The following is a 20,675-nucleotide window of genomic DNA, read 5'->3' as shown; positions in this document are numbered from 1 at the left end:
GGCATGGACTGGCAACATCTGCAGATGTGGGAGAAGATGACTGTCCTGCCAGGACCTACACCAGGGGGGAAGAGACTGCCTGCCACCTTCCTTGCTTTTGGCATTGTGTGACTACTCAGCCACACAGATATGTTTCAAACATGCGATGAGAGACCTTTGCCGTGATGTGCCCAGAATATGATCAGCCGAATCTTTCCCTTCCTCAAATGTCATTCATTTGGCCCCATGCCTTCACTAGGAGGTCACATGAACTTGGAGATGGGACTCCTTGTCCTTGTGGAACATAGAGATGCTATCACTTAGGAATCTCATGCTGTGTCTCCTTTGCCATGGGGGCGGGGGGTACTCACTGTTCTGTCAGAGATGAGCAGAGACCCAGCTCTGCCATGAGCTAACTCAAGATGGTGGCCAAGATGTTGGTCTTTTTTTGTTGTTGTTGATTTTTTTTTTCTGAAGAGGAGAAGAGGGTTCTTGAGACATGACTGTGTAGTGGGTAGGGGGTACATGAGGATTGTGCACAACACATACACACACACACACAGAGGCATGGACATGCATCACATTTAGTACAGGGCCTGGTGGTTCCCAAGGTTTTCCACACCCAGCCTTGTTTGGACTCTTGTTCTTCTGTTCCTTGGCTCCTTGGTTTCACTGTGGCTTTGCTTCTTGTTTAAGTTTTGCTCTGAGCTAATTAATATCTTGTGAAGCCCAGGCTATTATCAAACTCTCCTTCCACTTGCCTCTGCCTTCTAAGTGCTGAGACTGCAGGCATGAGCCCCAGGTTGCGCATACATTGTCAAGTATAAAGAGAAGACAAGGTGGCACTGGAAAGATGACTTAGAGCTTAAGAGCACTTGCTGTTCCTCTAGAGGACCCAAATTTGGTTACTATCACCTACATTAGGTGGCTCCAACCTACTGTAACTCCTGTTTCAGGAGATCCAATGTCCTCTTCTGATCTCCACAGGCACTGCATGCATATGACATGTGCTTACACATACATATGGATGAATAAAAATGGACAAGAGGAGGTGGGGAGGAGGGGGCTTTGGTCAGGCATCCTTCTAGAGCTCCCGGGTTTCAAGATAAGGACCCCACAGCCCCAGGCCAACTGCCTCCAGGTCCTAGCCTGGACTGGAACCACTCAGTGTTGCTTGCCAGAGTACAGTGTGCCTATCTTCTTGCCAGCTTGTACTGGCATCTGGCCTGGAAGCATGAGTAACCCAGGCCTCCCCTGGGCCTCCTCCACCTTGGCTGATGCTTCTGCTGAGAGCATGGGTTGTGGGCAGAGGCTGTGGGTGGGTCAGGTGAAACTAGCCTCACCCACCCCCTCACATACCAGCTGTTATGAGCACTAGAATTCTAAGTCTGCCAGCTCACAGCTGGCTGCTCAGTCTGGTGTGTTGTGCCCTCTTTTTCTCTCAGGAGGAAGTGGCTTCTTCAGTCTTCTAGTGGGAGAATGCTGGGTATAATCTTGTGGGGATAGTATTTGATTTTCCAAAATAGAGCATTTGAAATCATGGCTCCCCAGGAAATGCAAACAGAAGGTCACTCCAGTTCTAGAGGAACTCGTATGTCTTGAGACCTCCCATACCAGCACCTTACGCGGGTCCTGTTAGCATCTCATTGTACACCACCAGTCATAGCATTATGAGTTAGTAGGGATAGCAATATCACCTTCTATGTGCCAGGCACAGCAGGAGGCATTGCATGTGTGCATTCCCACTCCAGATTTAAGACGGAGATCTTATAATTATGTTTCTGTGAATGAGAAAATGGAGACTCAGAATCAAGCTAAACAACATGCCCAGATTCCACTTGTGAGAGGGACTCATGTGTGCCAGGCTGGCCTTGAACTCATTTTGTAGCCGAGGACGGCTTTGAGTTCCTGATCCTTTTGCTTCCATCTCCCACATACCGAAATTGTGGGTATGCCTTACCCACTCCCAGTTTTAGTCAGTGCTGGAAACTGAACCCTGGTTTTTCATGCACACTGGGGAGTACTCTATCAGTGGAATTTTACCCTCTGCATCATCTCTGGGGAAGGTGGCCTTGAAGTTTCTCTGCCAAAGATGAGCAGAATAGACTTTGGAAACCTTCTAATCTTTTCTCTCCATCCTCTGACACTCTTTGGCTGCATTGCCAGAATGGATTCTCTCATTATCCAAGCACAGGCATCCTTGCTCAAGCAAAGGAGCAAGACAATGCACATGTTCACAGCCAAGATATCCCCAGCATCACTGAAAAGTGAACAACCGCATCCAGATAGAAAGTTAGAGAGTGGCCTGGCACACATACCCTTTTTTCTAGTCTTATTTGACCACGAACCACAGCATGTCTGGACCTTAGTAGCTTAACCTCATCCATTATCAAATCACATTTACTGGCTTGTTCCTTTATCTCTTAATTGTACTTGAAGTTATTGCCAGAACCAGCCATGCACAGTGTGCTCCTTGTTTGCTGGGAGGCTGTTATCAAGTACACTCACTGTTCATTACAGTTCCCAGGGTCCTCTGTCTAAATTCCTACACGAGATAGATCTTTCAGCACTCGGTGCCAGGAAACACTCACCTCCTCTGAGGAATTGCTGTGCCTCATTTTCTGATAAGGGAAGCCCATATCACATTTTCCCTTTGCCTTGGATGCGAGGAAGCCCAAAGCCAAACTGGGTGTTTAATCAAAACTGTGCTAACCACCATGGCTGCACCATGTGCTTATTTCCTTGGCTCTAGTTTTCTAGTTTAGGCTCACATGTGTGCAAGTGCGAGCACACACACACACACTTCTGCAGACACGCTTGCACATATGTGCATCTCTGGGGAAGTCACATAGATGTCAACTTCACGAGTGATTCCTCAGGAGCCATCATCCTGTTTTCTGAGACAAGGTCTCCCACTGGCCAGAAACTCACTAGTTAGGTTAGGCTAAGCAGGCTGGCAAAGGACTCCCAGGGATCCTCCTGTGTATGCCTTCATAGCACTGAGATTTTAATCACACACTGTTCTGCCTGCTTCTTAGGTAGGTTCTGGGGCTTGAACTCATGTCCCCAAGTTTGTACAATAAATGCTTTACAGACTGACTCATTTCCCAGACCCTCCATTTCTGTTTGGAGTAGTCTCAGTACCCACAGACCCATCCCATGGCCTTTTGATCCACAGGGGATGTGAAGGCAGGCCTTTGGAGAGGAGGGAGGGTTTGACGTATGTCTTGGTCTTGCTCAGGACTACATTGACACAGAGATGCTGCTGTGTTCGGAGAATGTGAACCAGGACAACCTGCTCTCCTACGCCAGAGAAGCCGCTGACTTTGCCACCAACTACCAGCTGCCATCCTTAGACTTTGCCATCAATCACAACGGGCAGCCTGACGTGGCCATGTTCGACTTCACCTCCATGTATGCCTCAGAGAATGCAGCTCTGATGCGTGAGCGCCAGGCACACCAGCTGCTCGTGGCTCTTGTGGGCGACAGCCTGCTTGAGGTACTACCTGCCTTCATTTATGCTACAATTCAGACCTATGGATCTGTTCTCAGACTCATAGCCTCTGCCAACAACATCCCAGAGAAAGGCAGGTTCTAAAAAAAAAAAAAAAAAAGGCAGACCTCTGCCAAGACCATCTTAGCCTGGGAGCCAGCCCTTTTGGCTGAATTTTGAGATTTGTCAGCTCACCTGTATAGGAAACCTTTTCTCCCATTTCTAGCTTCTTCAGGGCTGCGTCTAGATTGAAGAACAGAATTAACCAGGCCTGTTCTAGAGCCCACGACTGTTTTGCCTCAGGACATATAGACCTCCTCAGCATGGCTGGGACCTGTTAACCCATTTGGGTGGCCCTATGAGGCTTTTCAGTATAGAGATTTTCCAGGGTGTGAGGGAGGCTGGGGGGCAAGGCAGGAGATTTTCAAAGTGCAGTGTTGAAACCACGGCTTTCCCTCTCGGCTCTATAAATGCAAGGATCCTTAGATAAGTGACCATTCGGGGATTAGCATCCCGTCTTAATATGAACGCTGACAGTGTCCGCAAAGTTGTCCAGAGCTGAGAGTCAGATTGCCAACCCTGCTTTTGGTACATCATGTGCGTGCAAGCTTAACCAGATCAGCCCTCGTTCACTCTGACTGTGGCCTGCCGCTTCTGTGCCTGTCTCCCTCCCAACCTTCCCTTTCTCACACTCCTCCAGTGCTAAGTGCTCTGGCGGACTCCAGCATTTTCCAGCTTTGCCCCTGATGACGCTAAATGAAAGATGAGAATCCCACCCATGCTTTACAGTGGTCATAAAGGCCACGCTTCCACGAAGCGATTCCTGGTTCCATTCTCTCTCTTCCAGAGACCCCAGGTAGCTTTGCTACCTATGGGGCCGCTATACCCTTCACAGTTTTGCTACAATTACCCATGATTCCGGTAAGCTATGGGCAACACAGTTCTGCCTTTGCCCTGGCTCAGAGCTGGCAGTCAGCCAGTGCTGGATAGAATGGGAGAGAAAACTGGAAGTCATTAGAGTCCATGGGAATTTTACATGTGTTCTTTTACAGCCATTTTGGCCCATGGGCACAGGCTGCGCCCGAGGCTTCCTGGCAGCCTTTGACACGGCATGGATGGTAAAGAGCTGGGACCAGGGCACCCCTCCCCTGGAGGTATTAGCTGAAAGGTAAGTCTTAAGAGTAGAGCTCATAGCTGGCCCCAGCAGCCCTGGGCAGGAGTAGAGCCAGGCTGGCTATCCAGCAGCTTTGAGCTTATCCATCTTCCCATGTATGGCCTGATATGATCTGAGGGTCTCCAAGGACACTCTGTGTCACAGTCCATTTCCTTTGATGAATTTCTCTGTGTCCAGTGTCTTAGGCCCTGGATAGTAGAAACAAATCTTGACAAATCTAAATGGTGCCTCTATGGCTTTTCTAATTCACTCAAGGCCCAAGAAGTTTATTTAAGGAAGTCTTTAAGGACATTGCACAGTGTTCTGTCCTCAGTAAGTGTTCTGTGACCTTCCAGGCTCTCCTACAGTTGGGGTCCTGGCTTTCTCCCAGGCCCTTGCTCTGGCCACAAGACTGTGAACAGATGGCTGACTTGGGAGAGTTCGTACTGATATGGGAGACATGCTTTTGATGGCCTTGGGTGTGGACCACAATCACCACAGGGGCAAGCCACAGTAGCAGTGTGGCTGGGTGGAGGCTTTAACTGAACCAGAGGCTACTGAGATGCTGGCTCTGCAGTCCTGCCTCCTCCTGCCTGGTAAAGGACACCCCACCCCCACCACCTGGATGCTTTGCCTCTGTCTCCCTTTTTGTCTCTCTCTCCCCACATTTTGCAGCTCTCCGGAGTGTGTCAGACATCGCAGGGGAGGACCATACAAACACACCCAGGGAGACCAGGGAAGAGGGGAGTGTAGGAGCAAGGGCCTGTGGTGGTAAGAGCAACCCCTGACCTCTGGGCTCTGACTCCCAACAGAGAGAGTCTTTACCGGCTGTTACCTCAGACAACCCCAGAGAACATCAACAAAAATTTTGAGCAGTACACATTGGACCCAGCCACGCGGTACCCAAACCTCAACCTGCACTGTGTCAGGCCTCACCAGGTAAGACCACTCCCAAGTCTGTCTCAAGCCCCTGCAGTGACCTGACTGAGGAAAAAGAATGGTCTCATAAATTGTCACATTCCTGGAACTGAGGCCACCAAAGCATGCTAGCCCAGGGGTGGGGCTGATTCTTTCCCCCAGAAGATGCAGGGGTTCAATAAAGGCAGCACTTGTTATAGCCTATAGGAGGGAGCTAGACCACAGGTGGTGCTGCACACATCTGTGTTTATTTGCATGTTTTGCATATGTTTTCATATGTTAATTTGTTACTGTGCAAATGTGACACTGATTATATCTGTGTCAAAAATAACTCACTTTATGAGATATCTCCTCTCTTCCTTACCATGCATGGGCCTGGACTTCATTTATTCTGGGGATTTTATGCACCCAAACTTTACCTTATTCAATTACTAGGACGAAGATTAGTACAGGTTCTTATTAGCTAATTAGAAATTCACTGTCAGTTCTCCCTTGTTTGGGAAGACAGTTCAGACCTGGGGTGTGTACTGAAAGCCATGTCAGCCAACACCAGAAGAAAGTAATATCAGGTAGGGAATCCGGTGTAGGGCACAGGGCCTGGGAACCGGTGGGCAGATGCGTGTTCTTTTTGTGCTCATAGGTGAAGCATTTGTACATCACTAAGGAGATGGACCGCTTCCCTCTCGAGAGATGGGGCTCGGTGAGGAGATCTGTCAGCCTCTCCAGGCGGGGTGAGTTGTCCTTCTGGGACCCTGAGACAAGCTGTGTAGGGGAGGAAGCTTGCTTAGACCCACAGCCAGCTTGGTTCTGCCCCATTACCTGTGTGACCTTAACAGGTGCCTCTCCTCTTTGTCCTTAAGCTTCCACATCTGTGAGAGCAAGAGTAAGACAGGATTCTCAGAGTGAAGGCATGCCGTTAGTTGTTGAGCATTTAGCACAGGACAGTCCACTGTAGGCGGTTCAATGGGGCTGGTTTTTCTTTGCCTCTTGTTTCTGGAGTGAGGGTCCTGTCTCCCCAACTGGACAACAGGTTCCTGAGCTTTCACCCCTCTTCTGATCTTCCTAATCCTGACACAACACTGGCTACAGAGTGGGTGCTCAGAGGTGGGGGAGGGGTGGTTCAATGAGTAACTCCCCAGTAGCCAGATTCTCCCAGGCCCCTCCCCTCTCCTACCCAGGGACTCTCCAGCTACCTCTGTCTACCCAGCCTCTCCCTCCCTTCCCTGCACACACCACATGCCCAGCTGCTGTAAAACACTGTTTATAGTTTTACAACTTTTACTGTTGCACAACTGCTTTATGACTGTTACACAACTGGTTTTTATAACTTTTACTGATACAACTGTTACTGTATTACTTCTACCCAAGCAGGGCAGGCTCTCCTCATCTGCTGTCACTCCATCCTGTTTTTCTGGAATGCCTCTGTCTGGTTAATTTCTAGACATTCTTCAATAGCCAGCTCAAATACACATCCCCAGACACTTTCTTTAGAGATGTCTCCTCCCTGGCCTAGCTTACAACAAACCTGGTCATGAGCTTCCCTACCCATGACAGCCCCAAGTCATTAGTGTCACCCAGTAAATGCAGGGTCTGTGTTCTTGGCCTCCAACCCTGGACCCAGCTATTGTCCCTAGGGACAATGCTGTTAGACAGTATGCTTCCGGTTGACCCAGGTCCTGTACAGTGGCCATCAGGGTTACATTTATGTCATCCACTCTTCCTGCTTCCCAGCCCTAATGGCAGGGAGAGTGACTGATGCTGAGGCTGAACTATCTCACCTCTTGTATCTTTCCTACAGAGTCAGATATCCGGCCTAACAAGCTTTTAACCTGGTGCCAGCAGCAGACCAGGGGTTACCAGCATGTCAGAGTCACTGACCTGACCACATCCTGGCGCAGCGGCTTGGCCCTGTGTGCCATCATCCACAGCTTCCGGCCAGAGCTGATGTGAGTACACACGAGCGACCCCAGCCTTCTTTGGGTGGAGAACCCTCCAACCCAGCTCAGTATTTCTCGCTGCAAGTTTCTATTTGGGTTGTTTTCTAAGACTTGTTTTTTTGTCCTCATTTGGACAGCAACATGTTTGCCCTGTGTCCCTAGTATGTGACAGTCAGCACAGGATTAGTGGTTATGTCTCTCCACTTGACCCCCAACCCTAATAGCCACATTTGGGAAAATTGAACTATGCTTCAAAGCCCCACCTACAAGGAAGGAAATAGAAGAGAGACCTAACTCAACCAAAGAAGCAGTTTTCTGACACCCATACTTGTCAGATCATCAGTGGAATTTTCTAGAGTTTCTTTGTGTGTTTGGAAAAATGGCAGAGTCAACTGGAAGGTGAGATGACATTCTAGAAACCCTTTGTGATGTCTAAAGGACAATACTTATTGACACGGGGAACAGCATAGACCCTTCTTAAAACACTGGTGAAAACCTACCAAAACCATCTAGCAGCAAGGGGACAGGAATCTTCTCTCCATATGATATATATGATTTGATTGGTTTGAGAAAAGCTCCTGTTACTATAGCAATTGCAATGAAAAATGAATGAGAAGTAATTAATGTAACGCCTACATCTTCTGGTAGTTTAAGCCTAGGTCAGTGGTATGATCATGGTCCATGTTTGATTCAGTCCCTTCATGAGGGAGGTGTGTTCCTGGGCTTGATGTTGGGGCTCTATGGGACTGGAAACTTCATCGTCCCATAAGTGCTTCTTGTGCGCAAGTCATCCTAACTCACCATGAACTTCCCCTGATATTGACCCTCCAGCAACTTTGACTCGCTGAATGAAGATGACGCTGTGGAGAACAACCAACTGGCATTTGATGTGGCCAAGCGTGAGTTTGGGATCCTGCCTGTGACCACAGGCAAAGAGATGGCATCTACCCAGGAGCCAGACAAGCTCAGCATGGTCATGTACCTCTCCAAGTTCTATGAGCTCTTCCGGGGCACTCCACTGAGACCCATGGGTAAGCATGGAGACTTGTAAGATGCTAGTATTATCTCTGTCCTCCAGCCCAAGTCTGGCTAGCGCTGTCTACTCTCCAGCTACTAGACAACTTCCATTTGACTCAGAGGTCAAACAAGGGTAACCCCTGAAGAGATGTAGTGATCTCTCCATAGCCTCCAGCCATTTAAAGCTTTATAAAGGTCAGGGTGAGAGAATTATTTTAGAAGAGTCCTGATACAGTGACACCCACAGGTTGTAACATCACCATCTGGTCCTGGATCCCAATCCCAACCTTGCTTTTACTTGTCAACAGATTCCTGGCGTAAAAACTATGGAGAAAATGCTGACTTTGGCTTGGGCAAAACATTCATTCAGAATAACTATCTCAACCTCACATTGCCCAGAAAGAGGACCCCACGGGTAAGTTTCAGGCCAGTGTTTTGTTTCAGGAAGGAGACTATCATGCCCTGGTCTGTTTGTGTTGACAAACTATGTACATCAGGACTCAAATGATATACACATAGCTTAGCAGATACATGTGTTAAGAGTGAACCCAGGTTAGCTCAATCGCCTGAGTGTTAGGTTCAGGCTCATTTCTCATGTCATTGGACAGTTCAGATCAGGGGTATGACAAACATTGGTTAAGCGGCAAGGGTATATAGTAGTATTCTATATTCTCACTTTCATTCATTAAATTAATTTGTTGAATCAATGGCCATCATGCCCCACTAACTTTAAGGCTATGGTTTTTAGTCGTTTTGCTGATGAAAGCAATTACACAGACATGAATGATGTGGAGTGTTTGTCCTTGAGTCCAGTCCTAGTTGGCTTCTCTGTTGTGATGATTAAGCACTGACCAGTCCGACATGGGGGAGGAGAGGGTTTGCTTGGTTTACACTTCCATGTCATAGTCCATCATCAAAGGACACCAGGGCAGAAGCTCAGGGCAGGAATCTGGAGGCAGGAACTGAAGAAGCCATGGAGGAATGCTCACTCTCCATCGAGTGCCTGATTTCTCATACAACCCAGAACCGTTTGCTCTGAGGTGGTACCGTCCACAGTGGGCTGGGCCCTCCTACGTTAATAATCAGTCAAGAGAATGCCCTGTTGACTTGTCAACATTCGGCCAGTCTAATGGAGGCATTTCCTCAGTTGGAATTCCCTCTTCCTGGGTGACTCTAGCTTGTGCCAAATTGGCAAACACTAACCAGCACAAGCTTAGGGTGTGATGGGGTTCTAGAACTTTCCAGATTTATAACAGCCTTAGTGGCTATGACTTTTTTTTTTTTTTTACAGTTTTTTCAGATAAGACAGGAAATGCTTGTTTTGTTTCCTAAACAGTTAAGTCCAAATAATCAGTTTTTTTTTTAAGATATCTGACAGATATCACTGAGTGTCCTGCCATTCCTCTGGGCTCACGCTGGTTTCATGGGATACTTAGCTACACAGTTTGGGAACCACACATCTAAAGAACAATTATCATTTTATGATATCCAACCTGTGGCCTGAAGGTGGGAGTGTACCCCAGGATAGCTATGAATATAGTCTAACACAAAATCTTGAACTTAATTAGAACATGATAAGACTTTTTTTTTTTGAGACAGGGTCTCACTATGTAGACCAGGCTGACCTCAAACTCACAGAGATCTGCCTGCCTCTGCCCCACTCTACTGGGATTAAAAGTATACATTATCATGCCTAGCTGATGAGACTTTTTATGGCAATTTTTTTTGCAACTCAGTTATCCATCAATCAATGTACCTACCCACCCACCCAGTCCTCTATCCATTCATCTATACACCCACCCACCCATCCACTTATCCACCCAAAATGCACCCACCCACGCACTCACCAATCCACCCACCCCATCCATCCATACATATTTTTTTTGAGGAATATTGGAAACATGGTATCCTTGTAATGTAATGGGGAGGGAAACTTGGATTTGGAGATATTAAATTTTAGTAAGTTATGTAGGTACTATCAAAGAACTAGAAGTCAGATATTTAAAATTTTTTTGCTAATAGTACTAATACTTGTGCAACAAATTTCTACTTTAAGAGGCATTTAACATCCTGTGATTTTACCAACCTTCGCAACAGCTTACAAGTAGACAGTGTAAGACTCTTTCTTATAGGTGAGGAAACTGAAGTCAGAGTAGGTAGCCTCTGATAGCCTCTAGATACAGAGCAACACCCAAACCCATGATTCCTTGAAGAATTAGCTTTCTTGCTAGTGTCACCAGTCCAATGTTGTAAATGTCAAAGCTGACATCCAAGTCTATCAGGCCATTACCTACAGTGACCAATCTGTCTTCCTGTGAGCCAGAATTAAATTCCTCCAGGATTAGGCTAGACTAGCCAGCTAAATATAAAGGTTGTTTGAGTCGAGCCAAACAATTCAGGATGTGTGGGGACATGGCTGTCCTCTGCTAGTCACATTAATAACCGGACTAGCAGATATGGGCCACTGGTTATTTTTTAAAGAGGGAAGCCATTTGGTTTAATAAATGGCTTTTTCAAACCCTTGAAAAATCATGATAAGAAAGGGCTCCTAGGGTGAACAAGCTGGAAAATTAATAGGAAGAGAAAGTAAGTCGTTTGTTTATTCTCATGTTCTCTCCACTGGCCATGAGAAATATTTGCTTTTTCCTTATGCTTCTGGTTCTTTGTCAAGTATAATAAAGTCCACAGTGATTAGACGCTTTTGGTAAAGGGTACTTTTATTTATTCTTTGGTAATTTCATAGATGTGTGTAATATATCTTATCAAATCCATCCCTTGACACCCCCATTCCCACAGACACCCCTCTTCTTCCCAACTGGCCCCCCTCCGAATTTCCTGCGTGTTCCTGTGTTCATGTTCATGTCCCCTGAGTTTAATTCGGCACATTTGCAGGAGCATAGGTGGGGGTTATTTTGTGGAACATGGCAACATGCCATTGCTACACCACTGAAGAAAATCACTCTGGGTTAAAGGTCTTGAATCAATCTTTGCCTTCTGATGAGAAAAAAAAAATCTCTACATTTTAATCTCCTTAGGCTTTCGTTTCTACCCATGTCTCAATATCATTTTTCCAATGGGGAAAGTAAGTGTTGTTTGGATGCAATACTGCTAACCTTCCTATGTGGGCAGCATCTTATTTCCCAGGGTCCTGGTGGAGGCACCTAAGAAGCAGAGGTTGCCCCCCTGTACTTGATTTACTCGCCCAGAAGATTTGGGATCTTTTTAGGAGCAGCTGACTGGGCCTGCCACCATGGAGTGCATTTTGTGAGCCCATAGGTCACATGTCTGGATGGGATCTAGCCAGGCTCCCATTGTTTAAATAGTCCCACCCTAGGCTGACAAGTATAAAAGAGAGTTGCATGTATTGCTCTTTGTGGGAAAAGCCAAGTCCTCATTGAAAGTGGGAACAAAAATACAAAGCGAACTCTAAGATTATGCACGGAGCATTCTTGTTGATGGGACATTCTGTACTTGCACAGCTCCCGTCTCTGGGCCTAAGTGGCATTCACAGTCGGTGGCGCTGGGAGCCCAAACAGCCTGAGTCTCTAAAACCCAGCATTGTTGAAAATAAGGTCATCTGTTTCTCTTGGTGTTTGCCCAAGCATTTAGACTGAGATTATTTCCATTCACAAAATACTGATTTATGAGATGCTGAAGGAAATGTTGAAGGGAGGCAGGGCCCTCTGATCTGTTGCTTTATGGCGCCCTGGTCAAATTTTTTTAACAAATTTCCATGACTAAACTATGGTTGTTGTGGGTTTTTTTAATGGAGTTGGTGAACATGGCAGTTGTGTCCATGTCGTGTGTGTGTGTGTGTGTGTGTGTGTGTGTGTGTGTGTATGTGTGTGTGTGTGTGTGTGTGTGTGTGTGTATGTGTGTGTGTATGTGTGTGTGTATGTGTGTATGTGCATGTGTATCTGTGTCTGTGTCTGTGGTGAGTGTGTCTGTGTCTGTGTGTGAGTGTTTACTATACTTGAGTGATACATTGTAGACTCTATGCTTAGACTGCTGTTTCAGAATAGTCAAGCCTGAAATGACCCTTCTGGGGCCAGGCTACACCAAGGCCTGGATGGGTGTTATGCCTGAGTTTACAGTGAACCTATAGCATCTCTTCCTACACTTACAGTGTTTGAAAGGCTGGGATGTGGCCATGCCATGGAGGAAGTTGGAGTGACTCCATACTCCCCCCTCACTCCTGTGGGAGAGATAGCATTGGGAGGAGGTCCAAGCCACTGGAAGCTGGCAGTTGAGGTGTTCATCCTTAGGAAGTATACCTATGCTGGGATCAAAGATACATGAGAAGAAGCTACTGTGTCCAGCCTCCACCCCATCCAAGGTCACGCTGAGAGCCCAGTCTCACAGCTCTCCTCGTCTGTCTAGGTCAGCTTCGTAGGCCTTGGGTAGATTGTTCAGATTACAGGAGCAGGGAGTGAGCTACAAGGTGTTAACGGACTAGCTGGGTAACGTCTATGAAAGGGAATGTGTCTGTGGATAGTTACAGTTAATGGGGAAGTCAGGAAATCTGCATTGGCCTTGGCACACTGGACATTTGCTCTCTAGACCTCAAGTTGGATCTAATGTCTATTTGAAATGTATTAAATCTTATAATGGTACATGGATTGCAGGCTTAATTTGACACCAAAGCTCTGGACAGCTCACTCCTAAGAATGCTCTTTGCAGGTGAACCTGTGCTACCTCTTCATGGGTGGCCCAGGGAGAACAGAAAGTCTGGTACTTTCCACAAGGCAGTTCACACAAAAGGTATCTCCAGGTCAGGCCTGGCTCCGCCCTTAGGCACATGATTAAATCCCCTCTGAGCCCAAAGCCACTGAGATGGAGATGGTGCCTACCTCGCCTATGTCGAAGGGATGCTGAGATAGAGGAGAAACACTCTTCCCTGTGCCTGACCATAACTCCACACCAGCACTTGTGTGGGGGACCATCTTTGCCCATGTCTACCATTGGGCTGACAGCTGTTTCCAGACAAGCGCGCATCCTTCTGTGCTTCTAGTTTAAACACTGTCCAGGGCTCTGAGCTCACCATGTTTGCTTGGTCATTGCAGGTAGACACCCAGACTGAAGAGAATGACATGAACAAGAGGCGGCGACAAGGCTTCAACAACCTGGAAGAGGTCTGTGTGCATGGGCTCAGCTAATACAAAGCCTCCGTGTCCTGAGGACCGGTGGCTTGGGTGTGCTTGGCTATGTCACTAGCCCTCGTCCCATTTGGTTTGGTTTTGGTTGTTTTTGTTTTGTTTTGTTTCTCTCATGAGCCACTGGGATTCAGGCTCAGTTTTATAGAAAAGCAGTCAGTGTTCTGATCCCGACTTGGCTTCTTCCTAGCTGTGTAACCTCATAGGAGGAAACCTCCTGGGGATGAGGAGTATGTCTGTCAGATGTGCAGATACATCCAAACTGCTTGAAACTTTGCAGGGCTTGTAGATTTATAAGATGACCTATATAATATAGCTAATTAATATTGAATTTTTAATTACACTAAGTAGGAAAGAGACACCAGCAGGCCGTCTGCATTTTTTACTGCCTTTTGAACTTGGAGTCTTAAGACAAATGTTGGGTGCTCTCGAGCGCCACCATCTGGTGAAAGAAGAGAATTGTAGGAGACTGGGTGTCAACGTCTAGAACTTGCCTCTGAAAATGTTAGCATAAAGTGGGCGTGAATTCTACTCTAAAGAAATAATTTGAAGAGACAGAAGATGTGCACTTCATTTATCTGTTTATGTACATTTTTGGAGGCCAATCATGCAACTTGTGTGCATGCAAGGGCAGAGATTGGTGCCACGCGTCTTTCCTGTTTGCTTTCTACCTTTTTTTCTGAGGCAGGGTCTTACAACAAAGTGATGTCTTCTGCGTTAGGTTTAACTGGCCAGCCATGAGTTCCAAGACTCAGCCTGCCTCCAGTTCCCAGTGCCATGGCTGTAGGCATGTACCACTGCACCCAGCTTTCTATGTGGGTGTTGGGGGGACCTGAGTCTTCACGTTTGGGTGCCAATCCCTTTACCAACGAAGCCATCTCCCAGCCCTATGCTACATTTGTCAAAGCCATCCTAATTCTGCAATAGGAAGTGTGCATATGTCAAGGAGGCATGGGTGCTAGCTTTAGCTAGCCTGCTAGCTAATGTCAGAGCTGACTCAGAGGGACATGGGATAATTTTTAAGCTATGCTGATACTTGATTCACGGGACTCAGAAGAGACATGCCCCTTCTGTGTGCTTGAAGAGGCTTTATTGCTGTATTTTGCAAAACTTTAATCTTCATGGCTCAGACTCGTTCCACCCCTCAGCAAGTAAGCTGTCAATCAAGTCAGGAGCCCACCCTGATAGAGCTCAGCTGCCACTCTTTACCTCATTTTCTGAGAGAAAGAAATCCAGAGTCCTCGTCACATCTTACAACGTGAACATGTTCACTATGCCCATCTGAAGTGTTCTCAGAGATTTGGGGGGTGATCCCATTAAACTGTGGCTTCAGGGAGTGGAGGAATGACTGAAAGGTTAAGAGAGCGCACTGCTTTTCCAGAAACTCAAGTGTAGTTCCCAGCACCCACATCAGGTAGCTCTCAGCTGCCTAAAACTGCAGCTCCAGGGTATCCAATGCTCTCTCCAGGTCTCCACAGCCACCCATGTGCATGCCCTACACACACACACTTACACACACACCCATGCATACACACACACACACAAATGATTATTTTAAATAAAAATGAAATAGAAATGCAGCCCTGGACTCAATGAATCGAATCTGGTTTGGCAAAAGGATATAGGAACATCAGTGAGTGGGAGACCACTGTACTGGCTGACTTTGATTTTGTGCGAACGGTATTCATTCAGTAAACTCTCCCCTCGCCCTTGAGCCTACATTCACGTGCAAGACACACTTCCTACCCTAAAGTGAGGAGTGACTCTCCATCTTGTGTCTATCCAACACTTGACTGTGATATGCATACAATGCTCCCTCCCCAAGGTTGTTTCTCTTTGGGATCTCATTTCAAGAACAGTCAACTTTAGCTTGCATCTTCCCATTTGTCTCCTCTGAATGAATGCATCTTTACCACCTCAAGGACGATGCTCCTGTGGGGAAGACTCATGGTCTCCTTGAGATGGCCGACCATCCTCACTTGGCACAGTACACCCCTCTGTGTTTGGAGGTGTGTGGGAAAAGATCCCCACGGACCCGGAAAAGACATTAGGAAATACTAGAACATTTCAAATGTTATTAATTAGCAGATGACTGAGAAGGAACTCAATTTTATAAACCATTGTAACGAGGTCTTCATCACTCCTCACAGTCTTGTTACCATCATGAGTTCTCATAGGATGGGTGCAAAGCACCCTTCACCCTTGTGCCATGAATCTGCAGAACCTCCAGTGCAGGCTAAATGTGAGAACACATCAGACCAACCCAGACTGAGGATCTTTTTATAAAATAGCTGCCCAGTGCCCCTCAGAAGTATAAGCACCAAGGAAGACATGCCAGAGATCGGAGGAGACAAAGGAGACAAGATGACTAAATGCGTGGGATCCTGGATAGGAGCCTGGAACTAAAGATGGGTGGGAACGGAAAAGCTGACGCAATCCAAACAGAGCCCCTGGTCCAGATCACAGCATTAAGCCAGCGTCCACTCCCCAGCTCTGATAACATTATTCCTGAAGCTCCATCAAAGGCAGCTGGAGAAAGGGTGCTCGAGAGCAAGCATACTTCTTTTACCTTCTGTGTAAATCTAGAGTTATTTCTGATTTGTTTTTTATTTAAAGGTTGGAGTTGTGGGTGAACTTGGGAGTAGGAGTACAGAGCAGCAGAGAGAAATTGCCTTAAAGCTTGTGCTTATAGCCTAGCTGAACCTGTGCTTATGACAGCCCAGCTGACCTCCCTCCCTCCCTCCCTCCCTCCCTCCCTCTCCTTCCCTCCCTTCCCCTCCACCCCCTCTCTCTCTCTTCACACTTCTCAGCCAAATGATGCATTTGGGAAACTATTTTATGTAACACTTCTCTATAAGAGCTGATTTTTTTCTGCAATAACCTCTTGAAGTAAGACATTCCTCCCATTTTGTAGATGGGGTAAATTCAAAGACCAGCACCAAGGTCCCAGGGCTGGGAAGGAAAGAGTCCGAGTTCAAACTTTGAACGGCTGGGTTCATGCTGGCCATGCCACTCTTTAGACACACACATTGTGCTGTGAGCATCAGTTCCAGGACTCATCCCGGTTGCCTGGTCTCATAGAGGGGCCCTATGTTCTGACACCGCCTGGATTCCCATGTGCTGCTTTGATCTCTGCAGCTGCCAGCCTTCTCCAGCCGCAGCCTGGGCTCCAGTCAAGAGTATGCTAAAGAAAGTGGCAATCAGAACAAAGTCAAGCACATGGCCAATCAGCTGCTAGCCAAGTTTGAGGAGAACACTCGGAACCCTTCAGTCATGAAACAGGTAAGGCTATCACATGGTCACTGGACCTACCCTCTGGTGGCAGAATCTTTCTGGTTAGAGATAGACTGAAGTTCACCGTCTGGGTCTGACCAAACAACAACAACAACAAAATAAATAATTAAATAACAACAACAAAACAAAACAAAACCCTTCAGCTTCCTGGTTATGAAGTAACAGACTTTTCCCAGGGGACAGGTAGCAGCTCTTTTCTACTTTGGAGTCACACTGTCCCGCTAGAACATTTAGTCTTCCATAGTGGATACTCAACAAGTAAGTGTGGTGGCATTCCAGCCAAGCCAATTTACACCAACAGGCCTCTGGATTGGACCCATGAGGCAGTTTGCTAGTGCTCATCTTGCAGTAATTAAATCCATTTTCTATTTTGGTTTTGCATTCAAACCATGATCTGTAGCCAATGTGAGATGGGACAATCGAACTGAGAGACTGTGGGAGAGCACTACCCCAGTCCATGGTGAAGTGACGCTCCCCAACCAGGGATGGTGACTAAGCTAACAACAAGGACTTGACCAACCTCTTCAGTGTTCCCTGGTGTCTCTCCCCTCCCTGTGCCCCAGCAGACCCTGACAGGGTGCTGTGCCCCTCAAGGGCAGGCTGTCTGCTGTGCCCCAGACTGCTGAGTCCTCTCTGACTCACTCACTTGAGGTCTGTGCTCATAGCTTCGTTACTCTCTTCACTTGCTGACTTAGTCAGGGTTTCTATTCCTGGACAAAACATCATGACCAAGAAGCAAGTTGGGGAGGAAAGGGTTTATTCAGCTTACATTTTCCACATTGCTGTTTATCACCAAGGAAGTCAGCACTAGAACTCAAGCAGGTCAGGAAGCAGAAGCTGATGCAGAGGCCATGGAGGGATGTTCCTTACTGGCTTGTTTCCCCTGGCTTGCTCAGCTTGCTTTCTTATAGAACCCAAGACTACCAACCCAGGGATGGCACCACCCACAAGGGGCCTTTCCCCCTTGATCACCAATTGAGAAAATGCCTTACAGCTGGATCTCATGGAGGCATTTCCTCATCTGAAGCTCCTTTCTCTGTGATAACTCCAGCCTGTGTCAAGTTGACACATAAAACCAGCCAGTACACTTGCCTTGGATACACGGTGCCACCTTATGATATATTGTCATTATTACAAAACTCTGGGGTCAGATTCCCTTTGTGTATGGAAGACACCAAACCCATGACAGAAATTGGCTCATTTTGTGGGGGGACAGTCTCTTCACTGGTTAACTTTAGAGGCAAGCATAAATGGCTCCTTGGTCTTGGGGTAAGCCACACCTCTCCTGAATAACTAACCTGCCCCAGGAAGTGGCTTTGTTACAAAAGGACAATTTTCTTGAGTCCTGTCTTTGTCTAAGCATAGTTTCCAGGTCCCTTCTGGAGTCCTGACTTCCTATAAGCCCCAGTGTTAGGGAGGGCTCTGTCCATGTGGCCTGGACATTGCTGTCCTGGAGTGGGCAAGGAGCTCTGTTTCTGGGAGGACTGTACTAGACAACCTAGCTCGGTGTAGGCTGGCAATGATGGCCCAGAGCCCTGAGTTTGAGCCAAAAGCAAGGCCTGTGGGATTCACACATCGTCCCAGAGCAGGGGACTACAGGACTTGTCCATCCCCGTGCTTTCAGAGCCAGGGATCCAGTTTCCTAGCTGGGCCAGGCTTGCAGGAACCTTGCCAGCCCCATCTCTGTTCCTCACACTGCGTCTCCTCCCTGTTTCTCCTGTGCTCCCTCTGCATGCCTGGGTCTTACTTGCCTTTTCTTTCCTGTCTCCTGGGGCCGCCTCTGTGGACCTGCCTTTCTCCTCTCAGGACTGCCGCCGGGTCTCAGGCATAGGTAAGCCTGTCCTGTGCTCTGCCTCTCGCCCTCCTGGTACCTCTTGCTGCCCCAAGCTGGAGGAGTCCACTCCCAGGCCTCCACCTCCTCTGAAAAGGCAGGTAGGGCTCTTTCCAGTGGATACTATTTTGGTAAAGCCAGAGGGAGGGGACTTTGAGCCAAGGGGTGGGATCAATTGCTCCTTCTAGTCCCCAAATATGGCTGAATGTAAAAATCTCCGCTGGATAAGATCACTGTCCTTATGGATAAGAACAACCACATAGGTCCACCTGAAGTATATGCCACTGGTCCCTCAGACCATCACAGGTGTGACCCAGCCATCCATACTCACTCTTGATGCTGTTGCTTCGGAGGGAAAGTAAGCAACTCCATGTGGCACTATGGGGAATCCCATGTCATGGCTTAGTATAGAGAGCTAGTGAATAAGCTGGTTTCCAAGTTATTGAAAAATTAATAGTTGAATTGAATCAGGGAGGCCTCGTGGGTACATCCACTGAAGAGCTGAGGCTGAGGCATGATGAAAGCCTTTCTGGATGTCTGAGCAGCCAGAGCCTACGTGGAAAGACTGTGGCTTATCCCATCTCTGGCTTTGGAATCTGGTCGGAATCAGGATGAGTACGAAGGAATCCCAGGGTCACCTGGTCAGCACTGGGTATGGTGTGTTGCTCTCATAGCAGAGGAGGAGAGCAGTCAGTGAGGACTAATTAATGCAGCAATGATGTCTCTGTGTGCTTGCCAGTCCTCTGAGGGTGAGAAATGCTCATGCATACTTACATCAATCACAGTCTCTAAAGGGATGGGCCAGGCCTTCCTTAGCATCCTAGACAGCCTCAGAATACGGATACTCATGGGAACTGAAGTTATAAGAGGTTTGTCTGGGGTAAGGGCTCTTAGGCCCAGGACTGAGTACTGCTGATCGGGTGCTGGGGATACCAACACAAGCGTAGAAGTTCCTCTTCCACCCAGGCTACTCAGTGACCTTTATCATGGAGACACCTGCTGCCACGCCCTCCCTCTCTGTCTCATGTGGTTCCTCATGGAGATGGGGCCTATAAAGGGAAAGAAGCTGACTTCCCCCTCTCTCTCAGTTCTCCTCCACGGTGGCAACAGGACAGGTGCTCAGAGAACTCAACCCAGTACCGGCTAGTGGCGAGTACCCCAGCAGACCCTGGAGAGCCAGGGCCAAGTCAGACCTGCAACTGGGTGGGGTTGAAAATCTCGCTACCCTGCCTCGCACCTGCCAAGGGGCACTGGCCCTGTCCGGGGTGCTGCGGCGCCTACAGCAAGTAGAAGAAAAGGTTCTTCAGGTGACCGTCCTCTCTGCCTGCCTGTGTCCATGTCCCATCCCACCTGCTCCTCAACCGGGTCCCTCCCTTCTGTGTGTGAGGAGACAAACCTGGCTCACTCCTTCCCCTCTCCCTTGGTGGCAACCCTCATGGCCACTATCTCTATCCTTCTCCTTTCTCACCTTGACTGCAGAAGAGGGCCCAGAACTTGGCTAACAGGGAATTTCACACAAAGAACATTAAAGAGAAGGCAGCTCACCTGGCCTCCATGTTTGGACACGGGGATTTACCACAGGTAAACCAGGGGTTTTCGGAGTCTTCAGGCACCAGGGCTGAGTGTCTAGCTGGCCTGGACCAGCCCTAGAAGCTTTTCTGTAGTATAAGAAGACACTCAGTCTTTAAGCCATTGATAAATTTGACCTTGTACCTAAGAGACCCAAATGCACAGTTTTTAGAAGGTAGACATATTATTGACAAAGGAAAATGGAGACAGAAAAATAAACTCAAGTCAAAAGCATGCCCTATTGAGATCTTAGTAGGTCTGACTGTGGTGACACATGCCTTTAATCCCAGCACTCAGGAGGCAGAGGCAGGTGAATCCCTGTGAGCTTGCG

The 20,675-nt window shown here is 47.6% G+C and overlaps 1 protein-coding gene across 11 annotated transcripts in view; it reads left to right on the top strand.

The window, feature by feature from the left end:
• Mical2 (microtubule associated monooxygenase, calponin and LIM domain containing 2) overlaps positions 1–20,675 on the top strand; it is a 185,822-nt gene that overhangs the window by 87,473 nt on the left and 77,674 nt on the right. For 9 of the 11 annotated variants that reach the window (XR_003837099.2, XM_085841396.1, XM_085841394.1 and 6 more), the window contains 12 exons: positions 3,221–3,478; positions 4,525–4,640; positions 5,438–5,564; positions 6,184–6,274; positions 7,342–7,489; positions 8,312–8,511; positions 8,806–8,912; positions 13,561–13,629; positions 16,789–16,932; positions 18,751–18,876; positions 19,864–20,082; positions 20,255–20,356. Coding sequence is in view for 10 of the 11 variants with exons in the window: in XM_085841396.1 (XP_085697522.1) it covers positions 3,221–3,478; positions 4,525–4,640; positions 5,438–5,564; positions 6,184–6,274; positions 7,342–7,489; positions 8,312–8,511; positions 8,806–8,912; positions 13,561–13,629; positions 16,789–16,932; positions 18,751–18,876; positions 19,864–20,082; positions 20,255–20,356 (1,707 nt within the window). In the remaining variant the exon portion in view is untranslated. The remainder of the gene's footprint in view (positions 1–3,220; positions 3,479–4,524; positions 4,641–5,437; positions 5,565–6,183; positions 6,275–7,341; positions 7,490–8,311; positions 8,512–8,805; positions 8,913–13,560; positions 13,630–16,788; positions 16,933–18,750; positions 18,877–19,863; positions 20,083–20,254; positions 20,357–20,675) is intronic. The other 2 variants (XM_021169141.3, XM_029479101.2) reach the window with 1 other exon arrangement.

This window comes from Mus caroli, unplaced genomic scaffold (assembly GCF_978045245.1).
Source record: "Mus caroli unplaced genomic scaffold, Mus_caroli_1 scaffold_8, whole genome shotgun sequence".
NCBI lineage: Eukaryota > Metazoa > Chordata > Mammalia > Rodentia > Muridae > Mus > Mus caroli.
Note: the sequence above shows the minus strand (reverse complement) of the source record. Positions and strands in the feature narration are given on the sequence as shown.